Source organism: Neophocaena asiaeorientalis, unplaced genomic scaffold (assembly GCF_003031525.2).
Source record: "Neophocaena asiaeorientalis asiaeorientalis breed wild unplaced genomic scaffold, Neophocaena_asiaeorientalis_V1.1 scaffold275, whole genome shotgun sequence".
NCBI classification, from domain to species: Eukaryota; Metazoa; Chordata; class Mammalia; order Artiodactyla; family Phocoenidae; genus Neophocaena; species Neophocaena asiaeorientalis.
In genome coordinates, this window is record NW_020173679.1 from 4,278,305 (window position 1) to 4,301,403 (window position 23,099).

A 23,099-nucleotide genomic window follows, 5' to 3' on the forward strand; every position below is an offset into this window, starting at 1 on the left:
AGTTTCCATGAACTCCTGCCCCCATCACATGCACAGACTCCTCCACTGTCAACATCCCCACCAGACTGGTACATTTCTTACACTGATGAACCTGCCTCCACACATCATTATCACCCAAAGTCCATAGTTTACGTTAGGCTTCACTCTTGGTGTTGCACATTCTGTGGGTTTGGACAAATGTACAATGACATGTGTCTACCATTATGGTATCACACAGAATAGTTTTACTGCCCTAAAAACCCTACGTATTCCGTCTGTTCACCACCACTCCCCTAACCAATCCTTGATCTTTTTTTTCTTTTTTTAATCCCTGATCTTTTAACTGTCGCCATAGTTTTGCCTTTTCCAGAACGTCATATAGTCGGAATCATACTGCATGTAGCCTTTTCATGAACATTATTTAATCCAAAACAAGCCCCCCAGGGGACTTCTCTGGCGGTCTGGTGATTAAGACTCCATGCTTCCACTGCAAGGAGCATGGGTTTGATCCCTGGTTGGGGAACTAAGATCCCGCGTGCTGTGCGGCGCAGCCAAATAAAGAAAAAGAAAAAAGAAAGAAAAAGAAGAAGAAGAAAAAAATAACCCCCCAGTGATTCTATGTATGGTAATATTTGGGAACCTTTCTTTGAAGAAAACGATCTAAGATCGATGTGAATAGACTTGAAGATCTGTTTAGTCCCATCTGGTCTATTTATTTATGTATTTGGCCGCATCGGATCCTTGTTGCGGCATGCGGGATCTTTCGTTGCAGTGAGAGGGCTCTTCGCGACGGCGTGCGAGCTCCTCTCTAGTTGTGGCGCGTGGGCTGTAGCGCGTGCAGGCCTAGTTGCCCTGCGGCATGTGGGATCTTAGTTCCCCGACCAGGGATCGAACCCGCGTTCCCTGCATTGGAAGGCAGATTCTTAACCATTGGACCACCGTGGAAGTCCCAGCCCCATCTGGTCTCGAAAATCCTTTGAAATTGTATTTACCTGTATTTAAATTTAACCCACTATTGTCAGGTTGTGTGTTTATCACGTGCCTTGACCTTTGAGATATAGGCTTGCATGTGTTTGTGTGTGTGTGTGTGTGTGTGTATGTGTGTCTTGTACTGTTGGGACCCAGGAGGGGTGAATCAGTCCTCCAGCTTGGAGGTGCCTAAGACAGGGCCCTGTGCAACAACTTCTGCTTCTCCTGCATCTCCTACTCTCAGTAATAATCGTAAACGTGGTTTGATTATGAAGGTGATGATAGCGATGATGACAGATTCTGGTGGAGAAATAGCACCAAGGCGATCAGACATTCAGGCATCTATATCCTGCCACCCCCTCTGTGACCCCGGGCAGCTGAGCCTACACCAAGGTCAAGGATAGGGAGAGGAGGGGTGATGATGAGAAGTCCTAGAGTCAGGTAGTCCTGGGTTCAGGTTCTGCCCCTCCACTTCCTGGCTGTGAGATGATAACAGCAACAGTAATAAAGCATGCAGCACTCACTGAGTGCCGGGTGCGTGTCTCTGTGTATGTCAGCAGTTAAGCCTCACAACTCCGTGAGGTTGATCTATCGGATCATCTGTATTTCATAAGTGGGGAAACCAAGGCACAGAGGTGGCAACTCCTGCCTAGTGTCCCACAGCCAGGGGGTGGCAGAGGTAGGATTTGAACCCAGACCGCCTGCCCCCAGAGCCTGGGGCTCAGCCATGCTGGCTCCTCCATGCCTTTTCCTCTTTGAGACTCATACCTCCTTCTGCTTGGTTATGCGGTTCTCCAGATCTTGCACCTTTTTCTTTTCCTTCTCTATGGCCTCCTTCGCTTTGTGTTTCTCGTAGGCGATGCTGCTCTCTGAAATCTGGAAGTCAACAACAAGCGGTTTGAGGGTGTGTGCACGAGAAAGGAAGGGAAGTGACAACGGCAAGGGGAAGCCAGGATTAGTAATCGTTGACACCAGTGAGTCAGGGTTTGGGAGTGAGAGCTCAAGGGACTGGATGCTCGCTGGAGAGAGAGGTGAGAAGGGTGGCGTGCCCAGCACGGTGAGAACCTGCAAGTCACGTCTTGGTTAGTTGTGTCCTTAAAAGAGGGAGTTATTCGTCTTTCAGGATTTCTGGGCTGGTGTTCAGGAAGTGACAGGCTGGTGAGTGTTCAGGTCAAGGCATTGGGCGCTGAGCCACGAACTAAACTACTAAACGGACAGGTGACGGCACCAGTGTGGTCCCTTGTTGGCAAGTACCTGGCTTCTTGGGAGGTGGGGCAGGAGAGGCAAAGGACAGGGGTAAGCCTACAAAGGCTTGGGTCCAGAAATTGAAGCCCAGGACAGTTTGGGACTGAGCACATATACCCCACAGATACGGTGATGGAGAGGGGATTGGAGCCCAGCCTCAACTACACAAGCCCCAGGAGGGAAACAGCCAGAGTAGGGTCGAGAAACTCTGTTTGCAGTTGTTGAAACTCTTGTAGTTATGCCTCCCGTACAAATATGAGAGTTCGCAAGAATAACATTTTAATGAAATAAGTAATTTATATATGCATAAACAAAAGACTGGAAAGCTATGTACCAAAATATAAATAATGGCTATTTGGGGTGAATTGAGATTCTGGTAATTTATATTTTCTTCTTTTCACTGGTCTGTATCTTCTAAATTTTCTTTAGTGAGCATACATTATTGGGTAAAAAGAAAATCTACTGGCATTGTTGTACTTTGGGGGTGGGTGGCCCTGGAGAAAAGAGGATCTTCCCGACAGCTTTGCTGTTCTAGCATTACGTCCTGGGCCTCCATCCCCCCCGCCCTGCTCTGCACACGGGCCTCCCCGCCCCACCTGGGCTCTGACTCTCCTCCCTGCCTGGGCTTGGCATTTTCCCACTGCCAAGTCTGCCTAAGACTGTCCAGACCCCACCCTGCGAGTCTGTGTCCTGCCTGACGTAAGAGGCCACATGCCGCACGGGAGGGCACCCTCCCTTCTCTTATCCTGCGCCGCTCGGCAAATTACAAAGGAAAACGATGATGATGATACTGCCACGCTCTAAATTCTGCAACATGAGCGCCTGCATCGTGCACTGAACGCGAGCCCCCAGGTGGCGTCTGCCTGCAGGTGAGGACACAGAGGCTGTGAGTGAGGCAGTGAGAGGGTGAGTAATGCATCAAGGTCACACCATCAGGAAGTGGTGGTGCCAGTTCAGATGCCAGTGCCCTGCCCTAGCCACCCTGCCACCTGGCTTCTGGACCTGGCCTGAGCTGTCCTCCTGACTCCAGCCCCACCCTACCTGGAGGCAGGAGACATGCTTGTGTATTCAAACGTAGACTGGCACAGAGCCTGCCACCCTGCTCAGCAGCAGCCCACACTCTAAAGCCCCACCCCTGGCCCATCTGTATAAGGGCTGATGTGGGGGCAGCTGTGACCACAGTTTGGGTTCTACCCCTTAACAAGGCTCGCTCTGTGTCGGAGCTCCCTCGCCCTGTGTGGACTCTGACCTCACTTCCCTGCAGGGGCTGGCACAGCCTCACTCCCAAGGTCTTTGCTTGCCTGTCCAGCCCCCATATCCGGCCATGCACTCCATCCTCCCCACCCGACCGGGACTCTGACCTCACCTGCGGAGGTGGTCACAATGCATGCACGGACTCCTCGAAACAAACCTCTGTCACTGCACCCGCATTAGAAATGGGGGCACAGAGAGGGCAAGGGGCTTGCCCAGAGTCACACAGCATGTTGGGGCAGAGCTGGAATTGGGACCAGAATCGACACTTTTAGCCCACCCAGCTCTGCTGCCATGCCTCGCTTCGCCTACCCGGTGTCTCCCTCCGGCTTTCTTCCTCTGACCCATTTGGCTTCCGTCTTGTTCCAGCTTGATTTCATTCTTCCCGTCCTGCCCCTGTCCCTCTGGCAAACTCCAGTCCCTCTCCTTTGCACTTGGGACCCCTGACCTAGTGGCATTCTCTTCCCGCAGATGTTCCCGTGGTGTTCCCTCTGCCCTCCAGTTCTTACGCAAGGTCACCTCCTTGGAGACACCCTCCCCGCTGACGGGCCACTCTCTAACCCACCCTGGTTTTGTCTACCCCACAGCCTGTGGCTCTGGAGTCACCTGTGTTTGTTTACATGGTTGTCTGTCCTCCGCCCTAGAGTGGGGGGCATGACTGTGGTCCGTCTAGTGCTCTGCAGTATCCCTGACACCCAATAAGGTCCGGCACGTGGTAGGTACTCAGTAAATATTTGCAGATGGATGAATAAAACTGAATTAAACAATTCATTGAGTCACCAGCTTTGTTTCTGGAAGTTCCACGAGAGCCGGCACATGTCTGTGTGTGCCCCCTCTGTCCCTACAGTCCGGCTCCTGGAGATGCCATCACAGGTCACTGAGGGCACGGCCACCTGGCCCCCTGGCTCCGAGAGCCCTTCTTTGACTTTCAGGGCATGACTCGGGCGTTCATCCCTCCTCTAAGCCTTGGGGCCTGCCTTTCATGGCGGCTTCGGCTGGTAAGCCCAGTCCCCAGGCTGGTGGCAGTGGATGTCACTGGCTCGGCCTGGGCCTGGCACTTGGACACCCCTTCCCCCTCCCACATCACCTTGTCCTTGAGGGTGTACTTCTCATCTCTTCCAGAAGGCACTGACCCCTGGTGCTTATTTGATGTGACCACCGTGTGAGCTGGTTGTGTACCGTCTACTCCATCTTACTCTGCAATGTTTGTGTCTCTATCTGTCCATCGGCCCAGGGAGGGTCTACTTTGGAGTCTATGAAACTAGGAGGCTGGCGCCAAGAGGGTGTTTTCCTACTGTGCCCACGCTGGGTACATCATAAATACCTTTCGACGACAAGGAGGATGCTGGCTGAGGGACTGACCCAGACGCCAACCCAGCGGGTCTCCCCTGGAGTGCAACTCCCTTCCCTAGGTCGTTGGCCAGCAGTGCTTTTGAAGACGGCCCTCTGTGCGCGAGTGCAGTTCTAAGTACTTAATATACACTAACTCATTTAATCCCGCGAGGCAGGGACTGTATCCCTCCCCATGTTACAGATGAGGTAACTGACGCACAGGAGGTTATGTGATCTGCCCTAGGGTCACACAGCTGGTGAGTCCTGTGTTGTGATATCGGCCACTCTGAACGGAGGCACCGCTCCCCACCTGCCCGCTTTACCACCTGCTCTACATCAGGGCACCGAGACACAGCCTCACATCTGGTTCTGGAGCTCCTTCCAAAGGGCTTTTGGCTGCCACCGCCCAACTTCTCTCTCTCTGCTCTTCAGACCTCCTTCTGCTGGGTTAAGTGGTTCTCCAGATCTCGCACTTTTCTCTTTTCTGTCTCTAAGGCTTCCTTTGCTCTGCTTTTCTCATGGGCAATGCTGCTCTCCAAAATCTGAAAATCAATGACCAGTCCTTTTGGTTGCCTGCACATTTAGGGGGAAAATTGCTAATAACGATGATACTAATTATAATGACAGTAGCTCAAACGTTGAGGGTTGGTCTTCCGTGCCAGGGCCCAAGGCCAGCGCTTCTCACTCACGTCACTCTCACGGCAACCTCATCAGAGAAGTTAGCGTCACCATTTAACAGATGAGGAAACTAAGGAACAGAAAGTTGGTGAGGGTGCGGGGACCATGAAGTTTGTTAGTGGTGAGGCCAGGATTGAACCCCTCACGTTGCCTGTGGGTGGAGGCCCTGGCAGGGAGCAAGCCAGCAGAGGCGACCAAGCCTGTCTTATTTCAGAGTCTGAGCTCTTATCATTGTGCCAGGCAGCCTCTGTGATAAGAAGAAGAAAAATCTCATTAATAATGGAATTTCCCATTGTTGAAGTAAATCTCTGAAAGACAATCAGGTCTCTAGAGGAGGACAGTGTATTGAATTAATGAGCTACACATAACAATCTCTAGGAGGGACGGGGCAAAGCTCACAAGGGAAGCTCTGAGAGGATGCGAGGGCTGTGATTGGTATTTAGTGCCCGCAGTCAGGGAATTTCATCTAGGAAGCAGCTTGCCGATAAGCCGTCCAGTTAAATGGTTTATGCAAATTGCAGAAGGCTAGAAGTTGCCGGTAAGGCCCCTGTTTCTAGTCACTGCAAGAAAGGGCACCTCAGATTCATCATCATTATGTTAAAAAAAAAACAAAAAACAAAAAGAAAGGGCACCTCAACTCTCAAAAGGGTTGTGTTTTAAACACCAGCTTGGCAGAGGTCTGGAATTTGGAACACGGTTTCCATTATAGCTGGTGGTTAGGGTCTGAGATTAGTCTGCAAAAATATCTAATCCATAATATGGAGGAAGTACTACACATTTTAATATATTTTGCAGTGAAAAGCAGTTTGAAAAACGCCAACACTCATCTGTTCCAATACCAGCCCCCAACGAAGCAGAAGTGCAGTAACATCGCGGGAGCCTGGCGTCTCCCATGAGACGTGAGGGAGCCGAACGTCTGAGGAGGGTTTCGGGTTAAGGCATTTTCCTGCCCCACTGCGCCTGATCTCACGTCTACACGCGGGACTTTGCTCTTGGCAGCTCCTCTGCAGCCGAGACGGGCGCTACGCACCACAGGGAAGCCTGTCCTTGTGCGACTCACGCCCAGGTCCCGTCCCCCCGGGCCACTTTGCTCCCACGCTCCTGGGCAGGTCATGGGAATTAATCTTTAACGTTACCTCCAAACCCGCATTATGACCTAGTGATTCTGTCGTCCTTAAAGATGCATCTGACAGTGTGGAGGAAGGTCTAATAGAAAGAAAAATCAAAGGACTGTTTGAGGTTGATCTAAGTCTGTGTCTGGGATTTTAATCTCAGGTTCCCCTGACAAGAAGCCACGGAGAGGTCCTGCCGGGAGAAGTGGGCTGACGCTGTCCTAGGCCTGGGTGACCCGGCCACAGCTCCTCCCTGCCATGGGGCTGTCCACCACCAGGCTTTCCTTAAATCTCCCTCCTGAAGTGCCCCGTGACCTCGAGATCTCTAAAATCAACGGGCTTCTCCATCTTTGTGCTGATGACCTCTCAGTGGCATTTGGCCGCCGGGAACCCTTGTGACACCCTCCTCCTCCTTGCCACCCCTGGAGAAATAACTCAGGACCAGGTACTGACACTGTTTACACAGGCCTGCAGAGCACAGCTGCGCCGGAGACCTGAGTGAGACCCAACACATAAACACTTTCCCTCTCTGGATCGGATCAAATGGCATGGGCTCTGCCCACCAGGCTCATTATTTCTCCCTCGCTGGTGGGTGGGCCAGGGTTTCCCTCTGAGGAGTAGGGATGCAGTGGGGGATTGGTAGGAGGCAAGTACCTAAACAGAAGTGGAAGTACAGTGATTGAGAGTATTAATAGCTACCATTCTTTGAGAGATGATTCTGGGTCAAACACTTTAGTGTACATTATCTCCAATCTTCACAGCCATCCTTTAAAGAAGGTAGGTATTGAGCCAGTAAGTAGCCCAGCCAGGCTGCAAAGCCTGCACTCCTCACTCCTCTGCGCTGCCCCAGGACCGAAGCGCTAATGAAAACATTTTGTAAAAAAGACTCAGGGATCTGAGGGTGACCGCGAGGTAAGTACGAGTGAACACTGTAATAGGGCTTTTGCAAAAGCCATTTTGGACACATCAATAGAAGTACAACATCTTCAACGAGGGAGAGAAGAGTCCTGCTCTAGGCCACTAAATGTTGGAGAACTGTGTCCAGTTTTGCCTACAAAAACTTTAGGAAGAAAACAGATGATGGGTTGCAAACTCAGATGCCTACAGGGGCTCGACAGTTACCCAAAGTGAAGTGGGTTGTGTGTGATGCAATAGGGAATGGCGAGGACTGTGGCAAACTTCTGCTACTTGGTTCCACTCCGGCCCGTTTTTGCCAAGTGGAAAGGAGGGCCAGATTTCTGAACTTTTCAAGAGAGGGTGGAAATCTGGATTTTTCAGTATAGTTTATGAATTCAAGAAAAAACACTCTAGGACCAAACGTAACATGCCTGCAGGCCCTTTTCAGCCAGTGAGCTGCCCATCTGTGGCTTCTGGAGCACAGAGCAGCTCAGAGGAGTGGAACAAGGCCATGCTCCAGGACTGTGAATGGCATTTGGGTCTGGAGAGGAGCGGGTGCCTCTATTTTCAAGCATCTATAAAAGGTTATTCTGTGGAAGAGAAAGTATTCAATAGACGGGTAATCAATGCTGGGATGGACTGCCCCCGGGCTGCAGAAAATTCCTTGGTGGTGGAGCTGAAGGCTGGATGATTTTAGGATGTTGTTGGAGGATACACGCAGCCCTGAAGTCCCACGATTCTGTAATTCCTCCATTTTTGGGATCTGGGATACAATCTCTGTGCAGAAAATGCTCATGTCACCAATCCCAACTTGTCCCCTATCTAAGGCTGTATTTTAGGCTGTTTGCAATTTTTCCAACTAACTGTGAAGGCTACAGCTCTAGGGTTCTCTCCTACAGTCCCCCTTGCTTCTTCTCAGACTAGCTGAGCCCTCCCAAGGACAAATCACTCTAGGAAACTCCGCCACGCGCTTCTCCCCATCATCTGTGGTTCTGAACTTCTTCCATTTGGCCCTCAAGCTGGATTTGGGCTGGAGCCAACTATCTCCCCGAGCTGCGTACCTCCTTCTGGCGGGTTAAGCGATTCTCCAGCTCTTGGACTTTGCTCTGTTCTTCTTCTAATGCTTCCTTTGCTCTGCTTTTCTCCTGAGAAATGGTTTCCTCCAAAGCCTGAAAGTCATGATTGTTGTTTAATAGACATGGTTACCATAGTAGGGATCTGGACTCTGTGCCAGGCACTGCACGGATTCACTCTTTCACTTTTCACAACAAGAAAACTCTTTCACTTCTCACTGCCACAGAAAACTGCGGGCAGTATACTTAGGGGCTAAGAGTACGGGGTCTGGAGTCGGCAGGCCCAAATTAGAGCCTCCGGTTGATCCTTCCTAGATGTATAGTCTTGGGCAAGTGAGAAGCTTTAGAAGCCTCAGTTTCCCTGTCTGTACAGTGGGGACAGTAATGGGTTGATGTGAGGAGCAGATGAGATGATGAACATGAAATACTTGTCACATGATAACTATTCACTAGTAAAGATTAATCATTTCTTCTGTCATTTCAACTTTGCAAAGGAGGAAACAGGCTTAGAGAGATTAAGGAATCTGTTCAGTTTACTAGTAAATCACGTCATCAGGAGTTTGAACCCTGGTCCCTTTGACCCTAGAGACAGGAGTTGGCGAGCTATGGCATCTGGGCCAAATCTGGCCCGCTGCCTGCTTCTTTGTAAATAAAGTTTTATTGGCAACCCTCCATGCTCATCGTGGGTTGCCTACAACTGCCTCTGCACTGCAACAACAGAGCTGAGAAGCCACGACAGAGACCATACGACCCGCAAAACTGAAAATAGATACTATCTGGCTCTTCGTGGAAAAAGTTTGCTGCTCCCTGATTTAAACCATTAGTGTGTGCACCAATCAGAGGACTGCTGCTAACAGATCATAATAAAAAAAGAATGTTAGCTCCATAAGGGAACCTAGAATTTCTTACCCTTGAAACAGAGTCCTCAGACAAGTTAGGACTCGTGAGGAGTTTAATTAATGAATTCGGACAAGCATATTTTTAGAAATATGGGGATGATGGTGTCATGTGGTATGAGGGAGGTTCACTTAAAGTCGGGGCACCTGGCACTGGAGTCTGGAACAGTACTTTCCGATGAGTCCCTGGGGTCGAGCTGATCAATGTGCGTGTCTGGGGAAGGATGACCCTCGACGGGATGACAGTGGACATGAGCAGTGGCGCTCTGTCTCGGTGGGTCCCTGGCGTTGCGTCGCCCTCTGCATGGGCTGGTGTGCGCGCTGAGCTTTGTTGTGATTAAAGGGGGGTCGATGTCAGCCCTTGAAACCCTGTATCTGTTGGAATCGATGTTACAAATGGGCGTCTGGGAGGCCCAGGCCGGTGCCCAGGGTGATGTTGAACATGCTGGGGCTGCAATACTGCACATCCACAGTGGGAACAAGTCAAACCAAAGTTAAAACTGAAATAAGACATTTGGCGAGGGAGAAGTTAATCAGAGAGGAGGGAGGAAACAGGTGGAGAGCCTGGTGGAGATTTTGAAGATTTCTAGGTTCTTTCTGGTTTTATTTCCCTCTCTGTGGAATGGCACTGGCTTCTTCTATGTGTAATTGTCCTTCTGGAGGGAGCTGCCTTGATTTAAGGCTGTTGTGAATGGTACCTTTATGTGGCTCACAGGTGATTTTGGTCAGGTGGTTCTTCCTTTTTAATCTTTTATTTCACAAAAGGCAGAAAGGCAGAGAAAGAGGCAAACAGGAGAAGAAGTAGCGGGGCGTGAACTAGAGGATGAAAGGGAGCAGGCAGAGGTCTTTGCCTCTTGGAGGGGTCTGGAGAGTGAGGGTGTGTGACAGAAGGACGGTCCAAGCAGGAAGTCACCAAGCTTCTCCCGGTGAAGGCGGAGGAAATGGCAGGTCCAGTCCTTCTCAGGGGAAGAAAGGAGGTGCTGGGGGGGAGTTGGGGTCCAGCGGATCTGGTGCTGCTGTCTTGAGGGAGGTGGAGGAGGGGCAGCACGCTGTGGCCCTCCACCGTGGCTGCACATTGGAACCACCAGGGAGAGCTTACCAATCCCAGTGCCTGAGCCACACCCTCACCCCAGTTAGGTCAGAACCTGGGGGTGGGGTGGGGGGAGGGGTACAAGGCATTAGTATTTTTTAATCTCTTAGGTGACAAAAGTGCAGCCAAAGTCATGAGCCACTGATCTAGGATGATGGCGACCGAGGTAGTTAAATTCATGGTGGGTCCCTGAATATCAGAAAGGGCCAACTCAGGGACAAGGATGAGAAGCAGCCCATTATGTGCAGTCTCCTGGCTTTCTCCCGAGATTCTGATTCAGTGGGTCTGGGGTGGGGCCCAAGAAGCTGTATTTTTCACCAGCGTCCAGGTGGTTCTTATCGGCCAACTAGGGGAAAACCTTCTTCTAAGACTCTGTGGCTGAAAATGTAGTCTGCAGAGCTGTGCCATCAGTACCAGCTGGGAGCTGGTCAGAAATGCAGAATCCCAGGCTCCCCCCGCCCCCAAGACCTGCTGGATCAGAAGCTGCATTTTAACAGCATCCCCGCGTGATCCGTGGACACCTCTGAGTTGAGAGGCGCTGCTGTAAAGTACCCTCTAATCGGCCGGTTTCTGGAAAAGTAAGTAGCAGTTTTGGCCATGTGTTTCTTTTCTTTTTTTTTTTTTTTTTTTTTTTTTTTTTTGGCGGTCCGCGGGCCTCTCATTGCCGTGGCCTCTCCCGTTGCGGAGCACAGGCTCCGGACGCGCAGGCTCAGTGGCCGTGGCTCACGGGCCCAGCCGCTCCGCGGCTTGTGGGATCTTCCCGGACCGGGGCACGAACCCGCGGCCCCTTCATCGGCAGGCGGACTCTCAACCACTGTGCCACCAGGGAAGCCCCATGTGTTTCCCCTGATATGCATGAAGAGAAAGCAGAAGACTGAAATACTATTGGTTGGTCTTGCACACACTTAGACACAAACCGGGACCTGCAGTAACGACTGGGATTTGTATCAATAAAATCAGCTGCAGTATATAAACAAAGTACCATTTCTAGACATTTCAATAACCTTGCCTCTTCAAGTTGATCTCCGAGTTTTAGGACTCAAGCTTCATGTTAATTCCTCCTACATCATTCACGCTCTTTAATTAATTTAGTTCCCAACAAGGAGTTGCTGAGATTCCTCCATCTAAGTACATGCCCTCTGTTTCTCATAGGAAAGCCCATTTCATCAGTTTCCAGTAGTAAAGAGAAGGACGGGGGCCACCTTACCGATTTCTCTTCCGTTAGCCGCTTGATTCTGGCTTTCAGCTTCTCCTCTTGCTGTAGCCTTTCCTCGGTCAGCTTCTCCTTCTCTGCCAGATGCTGCCGTAACTTTTCTTGCAGCAAATACTGCTGAGTTTCCTGAGAACTTTTGATCTTGATCTGAAATGAGGTGAAGGGAAATGCAGCTGATGGGGGACAGGACTAACGCAGGAATCATTTCCACTACCTTTGGGGGCGAGACAAAGGTTCACGAAACTTTCTTCAAAACACAGAAAAATGATGCTTAGCTTAGTAACTAATAGGGAAGTAGTAGAGCATCGTGGTAAAGAGCTCAGACTCTAGATCTAGATAGCATCTCAGCTCTAGTTCTTTCTAGACACTTCTTTGTATAGAGAACGAGGTTAATACTAGTATCTGCCTCTTAGAGTTGTAAGAATGAGATAATGATGGAAAGCTTTTAGCACAGTGTTTGGCACATAGTAGGTGCTCAGTAAATGGTAGTTAGACTTATTTGTTATTATTTGCTGAGTGTAAGAGAAAAAGCAGTGAACTAGGGCCAGAAAGCCTGAGCTTTTGTCTTGATTCTTCCACCAACTATCTGTGTGACGTTGAAACAGTCACCTAGCCTCTGAATGCCATTGTCCATCTCTGTAAAATAAGGAGAATGGACTAGATCAGGGGGTGGCAAACTACTGTCTGAAGGCCAAATATGGACCACTGCCCATTTTTATAAATCAAATTTTATTGGAGCAGAGCATGCCCGTCACGCCCGTTCATTTACTTCTGTCTATGGCTGCCTTTGCTCTACAACAGCTGGTCAGATAAGTGTGGCAGAGGCTGTATGTCCTGCAAAGCCTAAAATATTTACCATCTGGCCCTTTACAGAAGAAATTTGCTGACCCCTGGACCAGATGGCCTTTGGGGTTGATCGTAATGGTGGTCCCAATATTTCACCCTTCCTCTATTCATATCTTTGGCTCTGTAACTTGCAGTGCCCATCCCGCCCCCTGACACTGAACTCAGTCATGTGACTTGCTCTGGCCAATGGGATGTTGGCAGACATAACACAAGCAGAGGATTGAAAAGCATTCCATGATTGGGCCTGCTTTCGCTTCCCGATGTCTGCTTCCTCTGCTAGCACCATGAGAACGTGCCCAGGCCAGCCTGCTGGAGGATCAGAGACACGTGGAACACGTGGAACAGAGCACAGCTGCTCCAGCTGAGGCCAGCCTATATCGACCAAGGTCCAGCCAACACTCAGACACGTGAGCAAGCCCATCTAAGACCAGCGGACCCACCTAGCGGCTGCCCCCAGATGTGTGATCAGTAGACAATAACTGTGGAACACTGCTAAAAGTGTTATGGTTGTTTATTATACAGTATTAATACGGCAATAGCTACCGGGGAGATACAATCCTGAAGGATAATTTTGCCTCTAAAATGTCGACATCATGTAACTTTTGGTAATTCTGCTGCCTATACTGTGGCTAGCTGTACTTCTTCCACTGCATTTAATAAACAATTGTAAAGATCTGATGGCATTTACATGTTTCTGGTTTTTGACAGAGGAAAACAAGCCTCCTTGCCCTCCTAGGAGATCTCAGCCACCCTGTCTGAAGCATTTCGTGTGCAAATGGAGGTATCATTTCACCTTTTGGAGGATGTGTGCTGACTACCTAACAGAGGAGAAACAGAGTTAAAATGCTCAGGGCTAGGTAAATTCTAAGAAGGAGCTGAAATGAACTTTTGAAGTTCAAAGATTACCTGAAGTTCCTGGGTCCAGCTTGTAATCTTTTGATAATGTTCCAGAAGGTATTTCAGATACAAAGGCAATCCTTAAAGAGAGAAGCAAGAAGGTAAGTATCAATTCAGTTCACTCCCTTTGCTTTCTGAATAATGTCTTCACAGAGCTTGCCGACAGGTGGGTGAGGGCAACGCTGCCCTCCCATCAAGGAAACGTGAGTTGCCATCCACCCTGTGTTTTGTTTTTTTGTTTTTTGCGGTACGCGGGCCTCTCACTGTTGTGGCCTCTCCCGTTGCGGAGCACAGGCTCCGGACGCGCAGGCTCAGCGGCCATGGCTCACGGGCCCAGCCGCTCCGCGGCTTGTGGGATCTTCCCGGACCGGGGCACGAACCCGTGTCCCCTGCATCGGCAGGCGGACTCTCAACCACTGCGCCACCAGGGAAGCCCCACCTTGTGTTTTTTAAATTGTTGATCGGCTTCGGTTGGGCTCAAGTCCAAGTTTCTTTTTGTGGGCGGACAATAAAAACCATCTGCAGAGCTCCTATCGACTAAGTGTCTACCGTGTGCAGCACTTGAGCTGAGCAGGGGATGATATGAAGCCATTCAGTGTGAGAGACAAGGTCTACGTGCCTGGGAGGAAACAGGCAGAGACTCCAGGTGGCGTGGAAATGATGGCTGAAGGAGTGGAGAAGTGTGAGGGTCCCAGAGGAGGCGCCATCATTCACCTGGAGTGATCACTGCTTGGCCGAGGACCCACTGGGCGTGGGCATTGGTGGGTATGCAGAGTTGGAGGGGATGGCGTTTCAGAATGGAAGATGTGGTTGGGTGAATGATGCCTCCCCCCCCCAAAGATGTCTGGGTCCTAATCCTTAGAGCCTATGAACATTACCTAACAGGGCAGAAGGACCTTTGCAGATGTGGTGAAGTTAAGGATCTTGAGATGGGGGCGCTTATCCTGGATCAGCTGGGTGGACCCGATATAGTCGCATGGGTTCTTACAAGAAGCAGACACAGGGAGTCTTACTGCAGACAGACAGAGCCGGTGATGTGACAGAAGCAGAGAGCTGAAGACGCTCCTCTGCCATGAGCCAAGGGAAGCGGGGAAGTTTTATTTCCTCGTCTTTTCCGGTCTAGAGACTGGAAAAGGTGAGGAAACGGATTCTTTCCTAGAGCCTCCAGAAGGAGCCAGCCCCTTGCCTTTACCTTAGCGAAACTGATTTTGGACCTTTGGCCTCCAGAACTGTAAAAGAATAAATATGAGTTGTGTTAAGCCCCTAAGTTTGTGGTAATTTGTTAGAACAGCCATAGGAAACTAATACGGGGGGGTGAAGGCAGGAGGCAGGGTGAGAGGTGGGGAAATGCAGTGCATGTTCTGGAAGAGGGTGGAGCTTAACTGGGGTAGAGCAGGTGATGGGGGAGGGGAGGAGTAGAGGGAAGAGCTGGGATGGAAAGCTGAGTTCAATTTGTGGCCAGCCTAGAACAGTAGCCTAAAGAGTATAAACTTGATTTAAACATCACTGAAATGTCATGAGTGTGACCTGTGTGCCCGGCCCTCTGCCAAGCCATCAGCGCATCACCCCGCTGTATTGTCCCGCCATCGCCTCCTTTTACACATGAGGCAGTCGGGCTCTGAGACATGTGGCTGCTGGACGCCACACAGCTGGCAAATGGCTGAGCCAGGGCTTGGGCTCACAGTGGTGTGACTCCAGGGTCTGAGTCACTGCTATTTCAGCTTCTGATGGAGCAGTGAGTTGGCTTAATGAAGGGTGTTTTGTTATTTTTTCAGAAAAATAACCGGGATGTAATAGAGACGAAGGAGCCAGCAGCATTTCTTAACTGCAGCATTCTCGACGTGTTGGGCTGGACAGTCCTCGTTGTGGGACCCGTCCTGGGCACTGTAGGACGTTTTAGCAGCATCCCTGGCCTCCGCCTACTGGCTGCCAGGAGCATCACCCACCCAAGCTGTAATTATCAAAGATGTGAGAGGGTTTCAAGAAAGCAAACCGAGAGGGCTGGGTAGGTCAGAGAGAACACGGGGGGGGAGTAAGGTGGGGCTTCGGTGCAGGGGGGCCACGTCAGTTGCCAAAGAGGCAAAGTAGGAAGTTGGTGGTGAGCACACAGGGTGTAACGCACTTCAAGGTCTTAATGGACAGGAGTACGAGCAGTAGAAAAGGAGCTGAAGAAGCAGTGGTCCCAGTGAAGATGCACCAGCTTGAAGCGCTTGTTTGATGATAAAGGAGAAAGATGGAGTGAGAGGCTGTATACGCTGAAGAAGGAGGTCATGATTCAGGAGCTTGTGCACAAGGTGGTCTGGGAGGGAGAGAGAAGGGGAGACTCAGCGAGGGAAGAGCTGCATTTGGAAAGAGAACGTAGTGAGGGAAGATAGAGGGAAAGGAGAAAAGATGGGTGCGGAGAGAGACAGGAGGGGAGCTGAACAGGCTCGTGCCTGGGCCCCTGACCTCTGACAATGCCACTTGCTGAGAATTTCCAGCTTGGAAGAGTGAGAAGAATAATATTATAATAATAGCGATTCAGTATTAACCACTTGCTGTGTGTCAGGCACCATGCCAGGAGTTTAACACGTGATATTTTCTGATCATTACAAACAGCCCAGCAAGGCAATGTGTTTGCATTTATAGGTGAGACACAGACACTCAGCAAGGTTAAGCTATGGAGCTGGTAAGCAGTAGGATCAGAATTCAGACCTAGGTCTGTCATTCTCTTTTCAGAGAGACTAGAGGCTGGAGGGTGGAGGGCTGGGCTGGCCGATGTGAAGGGTGCGTGAGGAGAGGGGCACTCGGAGGACCCCGAGATGGCAGAGATGGGTGATGCTGCCTTGGGCTGTTGGAAAGATGGATTTTCTTCTTTGGGAGAAGAAGCAATTCTTGATTATAGTTCTGGTTACAAAAGTTACACATGCCTGTTACACAAATCCAAACAGGGCAGAAACCCATAAAGTGGAAAGTGTCCCCCCGCTGTATCCTCAGTGGCCGGCACACAGTAGGCCTGCAATAAATAGTTGTTGAATGACTGAGTGAAAGTCAAGGCTCACGCAGTCTCATCATGCTGGGATAATACTCTCAACACTTATACGTCTTTTCCTCTAGATTTCTCCTGTGGTCAGATATTGGCATTTGAAAAAAAAAAAAGGAGGGGGGAGAACACTGTGCATATTGTATTACAACTTGCTTTTCTTTTTTTTTCACATAAAAATACTGCATATCTTGGATATCTGAGAAAGAGCGATTTTCTATGTATGCAGGGAAGCCTTTTATTTGCAACAAAGTCTTGCAGAAATAGGCACAGTCAACTGAGCTTGCAAAGAAAAATGTAAAAAGTCCTTTCTTTCCCTTATCAAAAGAAGCTGAGAAACCAGGCAGGAGGAGAGGGGAGCTAACTTTTAAGGTCCTCCTTAGTTGTTTCCTGTCTTCCAGTGGGACCACACAGTAATCCTTCAGCAATCAGATTTTTTTTTTTTTTGGTCACAGCTTTTTTATTTTTTAATTGAGATATAGTCGATGTACAGTATTGTATGTTTCAGGTGTACAACATGGTGATTCACAATTTTTAAAGGTTATATTCCATTTATAGTTATTATAAAATATTGGCTATATTCCCTGTGCTATAAAATATATCGTTGTAGCTTATTTATTTTATACATAGTAATTTGTGCCTCTTTTTTAAAATTGGAGTATAGTTGCTTTACGATGTTGTGTTAGTTTCTACTGTACAGCAAAATGAATCAGCTGTATGTATTCATATATCCCCTCTTTTTTGAATTTCCTTCCCATTCAGGTCACAAAAATTTGGAACGCTTCATGAATTTCCGTGTCATCGTTGCACAGGGGCCATGCTAATCTTCTCTGTATGGTTCCAATTTTAGTGTATGTGCTGCTGAAGTGAGCACAGTAGTTTGCTCCTCTTATTTCCCTACCTCTAACTTGTCCCTCCCCCTTTCCCGCTCCCCACTGGTAACCACTAGTTTGTTCTCTATATCTGTGAGTCTATTTCGTTTTTGTTATATTCACTAGTTTTAGTTTTTAGATTCCACATAAAAGTGATATCATACAGTATTTGTCTTTCTCTGTCTGACTTATTTCACTAAGCGTAATGCCCTCCAAATCCATCCGTGTTGCTGAAAATTTCATTCTTTTTTATGGCTGAGTAGTATTCCACTGTATAGAGATATACATAGATATATCTGTATCACATCTATCTTTTTGGGGGGGGCCACGCCATGCAGCTTGTGGGGTCTTAGTTCCCCAACCAGGGACTGAACCTGGGCCATAGCAGTGAAAGCATCGACTCCTATCCACTGGACCACCAGGGAATTCCCTACTGCATCTTCTTTAGCCACTCATCTGTTGATGGGCACTTAGGTTGCTTTCATATCTTGGCTATCATAAATAATGCTGCTATGAACATTGGGGTGCATGTATCTTTTTGAATTAGTGTTTTTCATTTTGGGGGAATAAATACCCAGGAGTGGAATTGCTGGATCATATGGTAGTTCTACTTTTAGTGTTTTGAGAAACCTTCAAACTGTTTTCCATAGTGGCCACACCAATTTACATTCCCACCAACAGTGCACAAGGGTTCCCTTCTCTCCATATCGTCGCCAACACTTGTTATTTGTGTTCTTTTTGGTGACGGCCATTCTGACAGGTGTTAGGTGATATCTTAACCAATCAGATCTTTAGTAGTGACCCCAATCTCCTGGGCTACTCATGACATGATCCAACAATACTTACTCAACCTGGATTTCCCTGAAGGATTTATTCCAGGATTTTACAGACCTAGCTCATTACGTGCGTTTTATCCCTTAGGACAATATTTTAAAAGGCAGGTAGTATGGTGGTTCAGAGCAGGGGCTTTGAGGTCAGAGGGACCTGGATGGAGTCCCAGCTTTACCACTCGGCAGCTAGGAAATGCAGCCCGTTGTCAAGAGCCTAGGAAGAAGGCCTGGGAAGAGAACTGAGTGCTCACAGCTAAGAAAATCTGACTTGCTGTCAAATAGAGATACGGCAGGGGTCACAGGTAAAGGCACCTCGGCGTGAGCAAATCAAGCTGCCCTGCCTGTGCGCATATCCATCTGCCTGCCATCCACATTTAGTTCACGTTAAGTCAACAAGTATTCAAGGCTGATGCTCATGGCAGCTACCGTTTACTAAGGCTTACGTGTGACCCCCTGATTTGGGTACCGCATCGTTTAATCCTCACAACTACCTGGTGAGATCTTAACCCCATTTTACAACCGAGTAAACAGAGGCACACAGAAGTCGACGCTTGCTCACACAATGAGTAAGCGCACACTTGAGAGTCCAACCTTAGCAGCCGGTCTCCAAAGCCTGAGCTCAGGATTATTCGCTATAATGCAAATGGGGCTTTGCTGGGGCAAGGCCTGCCGCGTGCATCAGACGCCCTTCACTCCAGGGAGTGAAACTCTCAGGTTTGTCTCTGTTCAAGTTAATGACAGAACCTGTCCTCTAGGAATTGGGCATGTACCTGGTACCCCTCTGGATCTTCGGAGGGCATGTGGGGTCACAGAAAAAACACGAGTGCTAGGATCACAACGACCTCAGTTTGAGTCCTGACCCTACCATGTACCAGCTGTGTGACTTTGAGCACGTTTCTTAATGTTATGGATACTCAGTTTCCTTACTTGCAAAATAAAGACAATAGTACCTGGCTCTGGTTGTTGGAAGATGAAAGTACACGGTACATGTAAAACAACTAGCACGGTGACAAGTGCCCAGGAGGAGTTAAACAAATCACGGTTCCTACCCTCCTCTTAGGAACTGTGAACACAGAAGGCTCTTAGGACTGTTTGTGTATGGTGATGAGTGACCGGGGATCCCCTGCTGGCCTCAGTAATGGGAAGTACCTTGAATCACTGATCATGGTGGACTAACACATAAAAAGGTTTTGAGCCAGTTTCTTCATTTCTAAAATGAGGATACTGTTACCTGCCTTATAGAGCTGTTGTGATGATGAACCGAGGTTATGTATGGAAAATACTTAGAACATTGTCTAGAATATAAGTGCTCAATAATGAATGATGGCCACCGTTGTCACCATCACCATCTAATCATTATTCTCACCACCATGACCATCGCCATCCTCATTCCTCATCGCCTTAATTACCCTCGCCATCCTCACCATCATCCTCGCCACCACCATCCTTGTGTAGATGCCTCTAGGAACTAGGTACAGCAGTACCTAATACAGAGAATATAGGGGATACTCTAGCCCATCCCATTCTTTTAGTCTTCTGGGGCTTTGCCATAATATTGCTAGTTCTGGAAGATAAAATGCCTTTTACCACCAACTTCCTCTCCTAATGAATGAATAAAGAATGGGCCGTCCTCACTAACTTCTCTAGTGCCCTCTATCCTTCCTCTTGACTTCTTAGAACCAAGTAGTTGTAATCACAGAACACAGTCCGTGTTTCCCCAACAGGTGCTCTGTAGAACATTTTCCAAGAGTTGTTAGCTGGGGGTAAGGGCAGCAAGAAAGGAGAAATGTATTTTGGGAACATCGCATTCTTTATCCCCTCCTTGTGGATCCATAGTGCGTATCAGTGCAGGAGGGATTCTGCAGAGACCTGTTTTTTTGTGTGTGTGTGTGGTACGCGGGCCTCTCACTGTTGTGGCCTCTCCCGTTGTGGAGCACAGGCTCCGGACGCGCAGGCTCAGCGGCCATAGCTCACGGGCGCAGCCGCTCCGCGGCATGTGGGATCTTCCCAGACCAGGGCACGAACCCGTGTCTCCTGCATCGGCAGGCAGACTCTCAACCACTGCGCCACCAGGGAAGCCCCTGATGGCTTAATTTTGCAACCCATGTTTCTTTATGGTAACGTATGACTAGATTTAGAGACAGAGGCTTCAGTGACTCCTGAAGTCTGGGGAGGGGACAATGCACACATTGCTTGGCCCCGCTATTACTAGGATAGAGATCATGGTCTTTCCTTGTTTTAGTTCTGATTTTGAAGAACAGCTAGAACTGTGGGCCACGTCTCTCCTGGTTTCATGCACACTCAGACTCTGCCATGATTACAACAACAGTAATACTGGGGTTGGGGAGGGGCTGGGTTGCTGGGAGAAATCCAGCCCCCCTCTTCTCTATGCTATCTGTGAGGGGCAGGCACTTACAGAAATGTTAATCTTGATTTTGCCTTTCTTTTTAAAGACGTTTAAAAGAAATTCACACCACCTTCTGGATTACTTTAGAGATATCCTGGCTGGGGTTGTTTAATCACCTGAGTTGAAAACCACTCCTCTATTCATTATTGTAAGAATGTCAAATTTGTACAGCCCCTCTGGAGAGCGATCTGGCAAGAAGGATCAACAATGAATGTTGGAGTTTCCCAGGTGTGGCCCTGGGCTCTCCCTTCTCATTCAATACTTTCTTCCTAGTGATACCATTCACACGTATGGCTTTAATCACCCTCCATCCATCCGCCCGTCCATCCATCCCATCTGACTCAGCACCCGCTATGTGGCACATGTTCTTCTGGGTTCCGGGGCCACATCACTGATATGGTTGGATATCCAGGGTGACAGCTGCGTCCTTGGTACCTCACCTTGGATGTCTACAGGCACCTCACACTCATCTTCCCCCTCAAACCTGGTCCTCCTGCGGCATTCCTTACTCTGGGTTTTAGTGAAGGAACCGCATCTGTACTTTTAACACAAGCCAGAAACCTGGAGATCTGTAGCCCCCTTTCTCTCCATCACTTCCCTTCTAGTCACATCTAACTCCATCACTGAGGCCTGTTGATTCATCTCTTAAATGCCCCTGGAATCTTCTCTCTTGCTCCATCCCCTCCATTGCCACAGTGAGGGCCACCATCGTGTCTTGTGACAGCCTCCTAACTGCTCTCCCGGGGTTCTGTGCTGGCCACCTTCCTGTACATTTTCCACTCGTGGCCAAGATGACTGTCTCCAAATGCAAGCCTGTTCCACCAGTTCCTTACTTAAAACCTTTCATGGGCTTCTCTCTGCTCTCAGATTAAAGCAGAGCTTCTTCCCAGGGCTCTGCAAGCCCCCGGCCCCACCATGAGAATGCCCTCCCCTCCCCTCTTTGGCAAATAACTCCTATGCATCCTGCAGGTGCCCTGCCGTCCCTGACCAGGTCAGAGCCCTGCACTTCTCCTTCAAAGCAACTGTCACGATTAAAGTTTTACATGTGAGTGATTTTTCACTTAATGCCCCACCCTATTCCTCCCTGAGACCGTAAGATCTACAAGCACAGGGATAGTGCCTGTTAGCTCCCCAATATTTTATTATGAAAGATTTCAAATGTACAGCGAAGAGGAAGGAATTTTACAGCCAACATCCATATACCCCATGACCTGGATTCTACCTGTTTCTGACCCCATTATATCTCCATCCTGCACTGTGCCTGGTATCTAGGAGGCCTGCGATAAATCTTTGTTGAATGAAAGTGGTTCATATCCTTCCACATCCAGGATGATAAAGATAAGATGAACAGGTATGCGTGAATAATATTTATGTCAGCCTCATCTATTAAGCGTGAAAAACTGGAAACAACTTAAATGCCCATGATAGAGGACTGGCTAAATAAATTATGGTACATCCTATAGAATGGGATTCCTTGCCATCAGTGACAGCGATGATGTAGATCTGTGTGTATTGACATGGAAGGGTGTTCCTGATGTACTGGTAGGAACGAAACTAAAGGAAATTGGGTATAATGTGACATTATTCTTTTGTAAAGTTAAAAAATCAATACACGTATATAGGTAGTGCCTATTTTATGCCAGGTACTATTCTAAGTAATTTACATGTATCAATGCATTTTAACCCTCACAACAATCCTAAGGGCTGAGTATTCCCGATTATCCCCATTTTACAGGTAAAGAAACAGGCAAAGAGAGGGGAAGTAACTTGCTTAGAATCACACAGCTCTTTCCATGGGAAAACGCCTTGGAAGTTACACACAAAATATGATAGTAGTGACAATGCCAAACGCTAACGTGGATGTGAAGCAACAGGAACTCTCATTCATTGTTGGTGGGAACGCAAAACAGCCACTTTGGAAAAGAGTTTTGTGGTTTTCTTAAAAACTAAACGTACTCTAGGGACTTCCCTGGAGGCGTAGTGGTTAAGAATCCGCCTGCTAATGCAAGGGACGCAGGTTCAAGCCCTGGTCTGGGAAGTTCCCACATGCCGCGAAGCAAATAAGCCCGTGCGCCACAACTACTGAGCCTGTGCTCTAGAGCCCGCGAGCCACAACTACTGAGCCCATGTGCTACAACTCCTGAAGCCTGTGCACCTAGAGCCCATGCAACGCAACAAGAGAAGCCACTGCAACGAGAAGCCCGTGCACCGCAAGGAAGAGTAGCGCCTGCTCACGGCAACTAGAGAAAGCCTGCGCGCAGCAATGAAGACCCAACACAGCCAAAACTAAATCAAATTAATGAATTAAAAAAAAAAACCTAAATGTACTCTAACCACACGATTCAGCAATCGCGCCCTTGGTATTTACTCAAAGGAATTGAAAACATGTCCACACAAAACCCTGCACGTGGACGTTTATGGCAGCTTTATTCGTAACTGCCAAAACTTGGAAGCCACCAGGATGTCCTTCAGTGGGTGAATGGATAATGG

The 23,099-nt window shown here is 48.8% G+C and overlaps 1 protein-coding gene and 1 non-coding gene across 2 annotated transcripts in view; both read right to left on the reverse strand.

Annotated features, from left to right (window-relative positions):
- The window catches only part of FHAD1 (forkhead associated phosphopeptide binding domain 1), a 133,766-nt gene that overhangs the window by 31,318 nt on the left and 79,349 nt on the right, over positions 1–23,099 (reverse strand). The window contains exons 15-17 of the mRNA XM_024749888.1: positions 11,725–11,882; positions 8,525–8,632; positions 1,717–1,824 (exon numbers count right to left, since the gene is read on the reverse strand). Coding sequence (XP_024605656.1) covers positions 1,717–1,824; positions 8,525–8,632; positions 11,725–11,882 — 374 coding nt within the window. The remainder of the gene's footprint in view (positions 1–1,716; positions 1,825–8,524; positions 8,633–11,724; positions 11,883–23,099) is intronic.
- Positions 17,268–17,374, reverse strand: LOC112402856 (U6 spliceosomal RNA). The gene has a single exon (XR_003003776.1). It is a non-coding gene; the product is annotated as a U6 spliceosomal RNA (small nuclear RNA).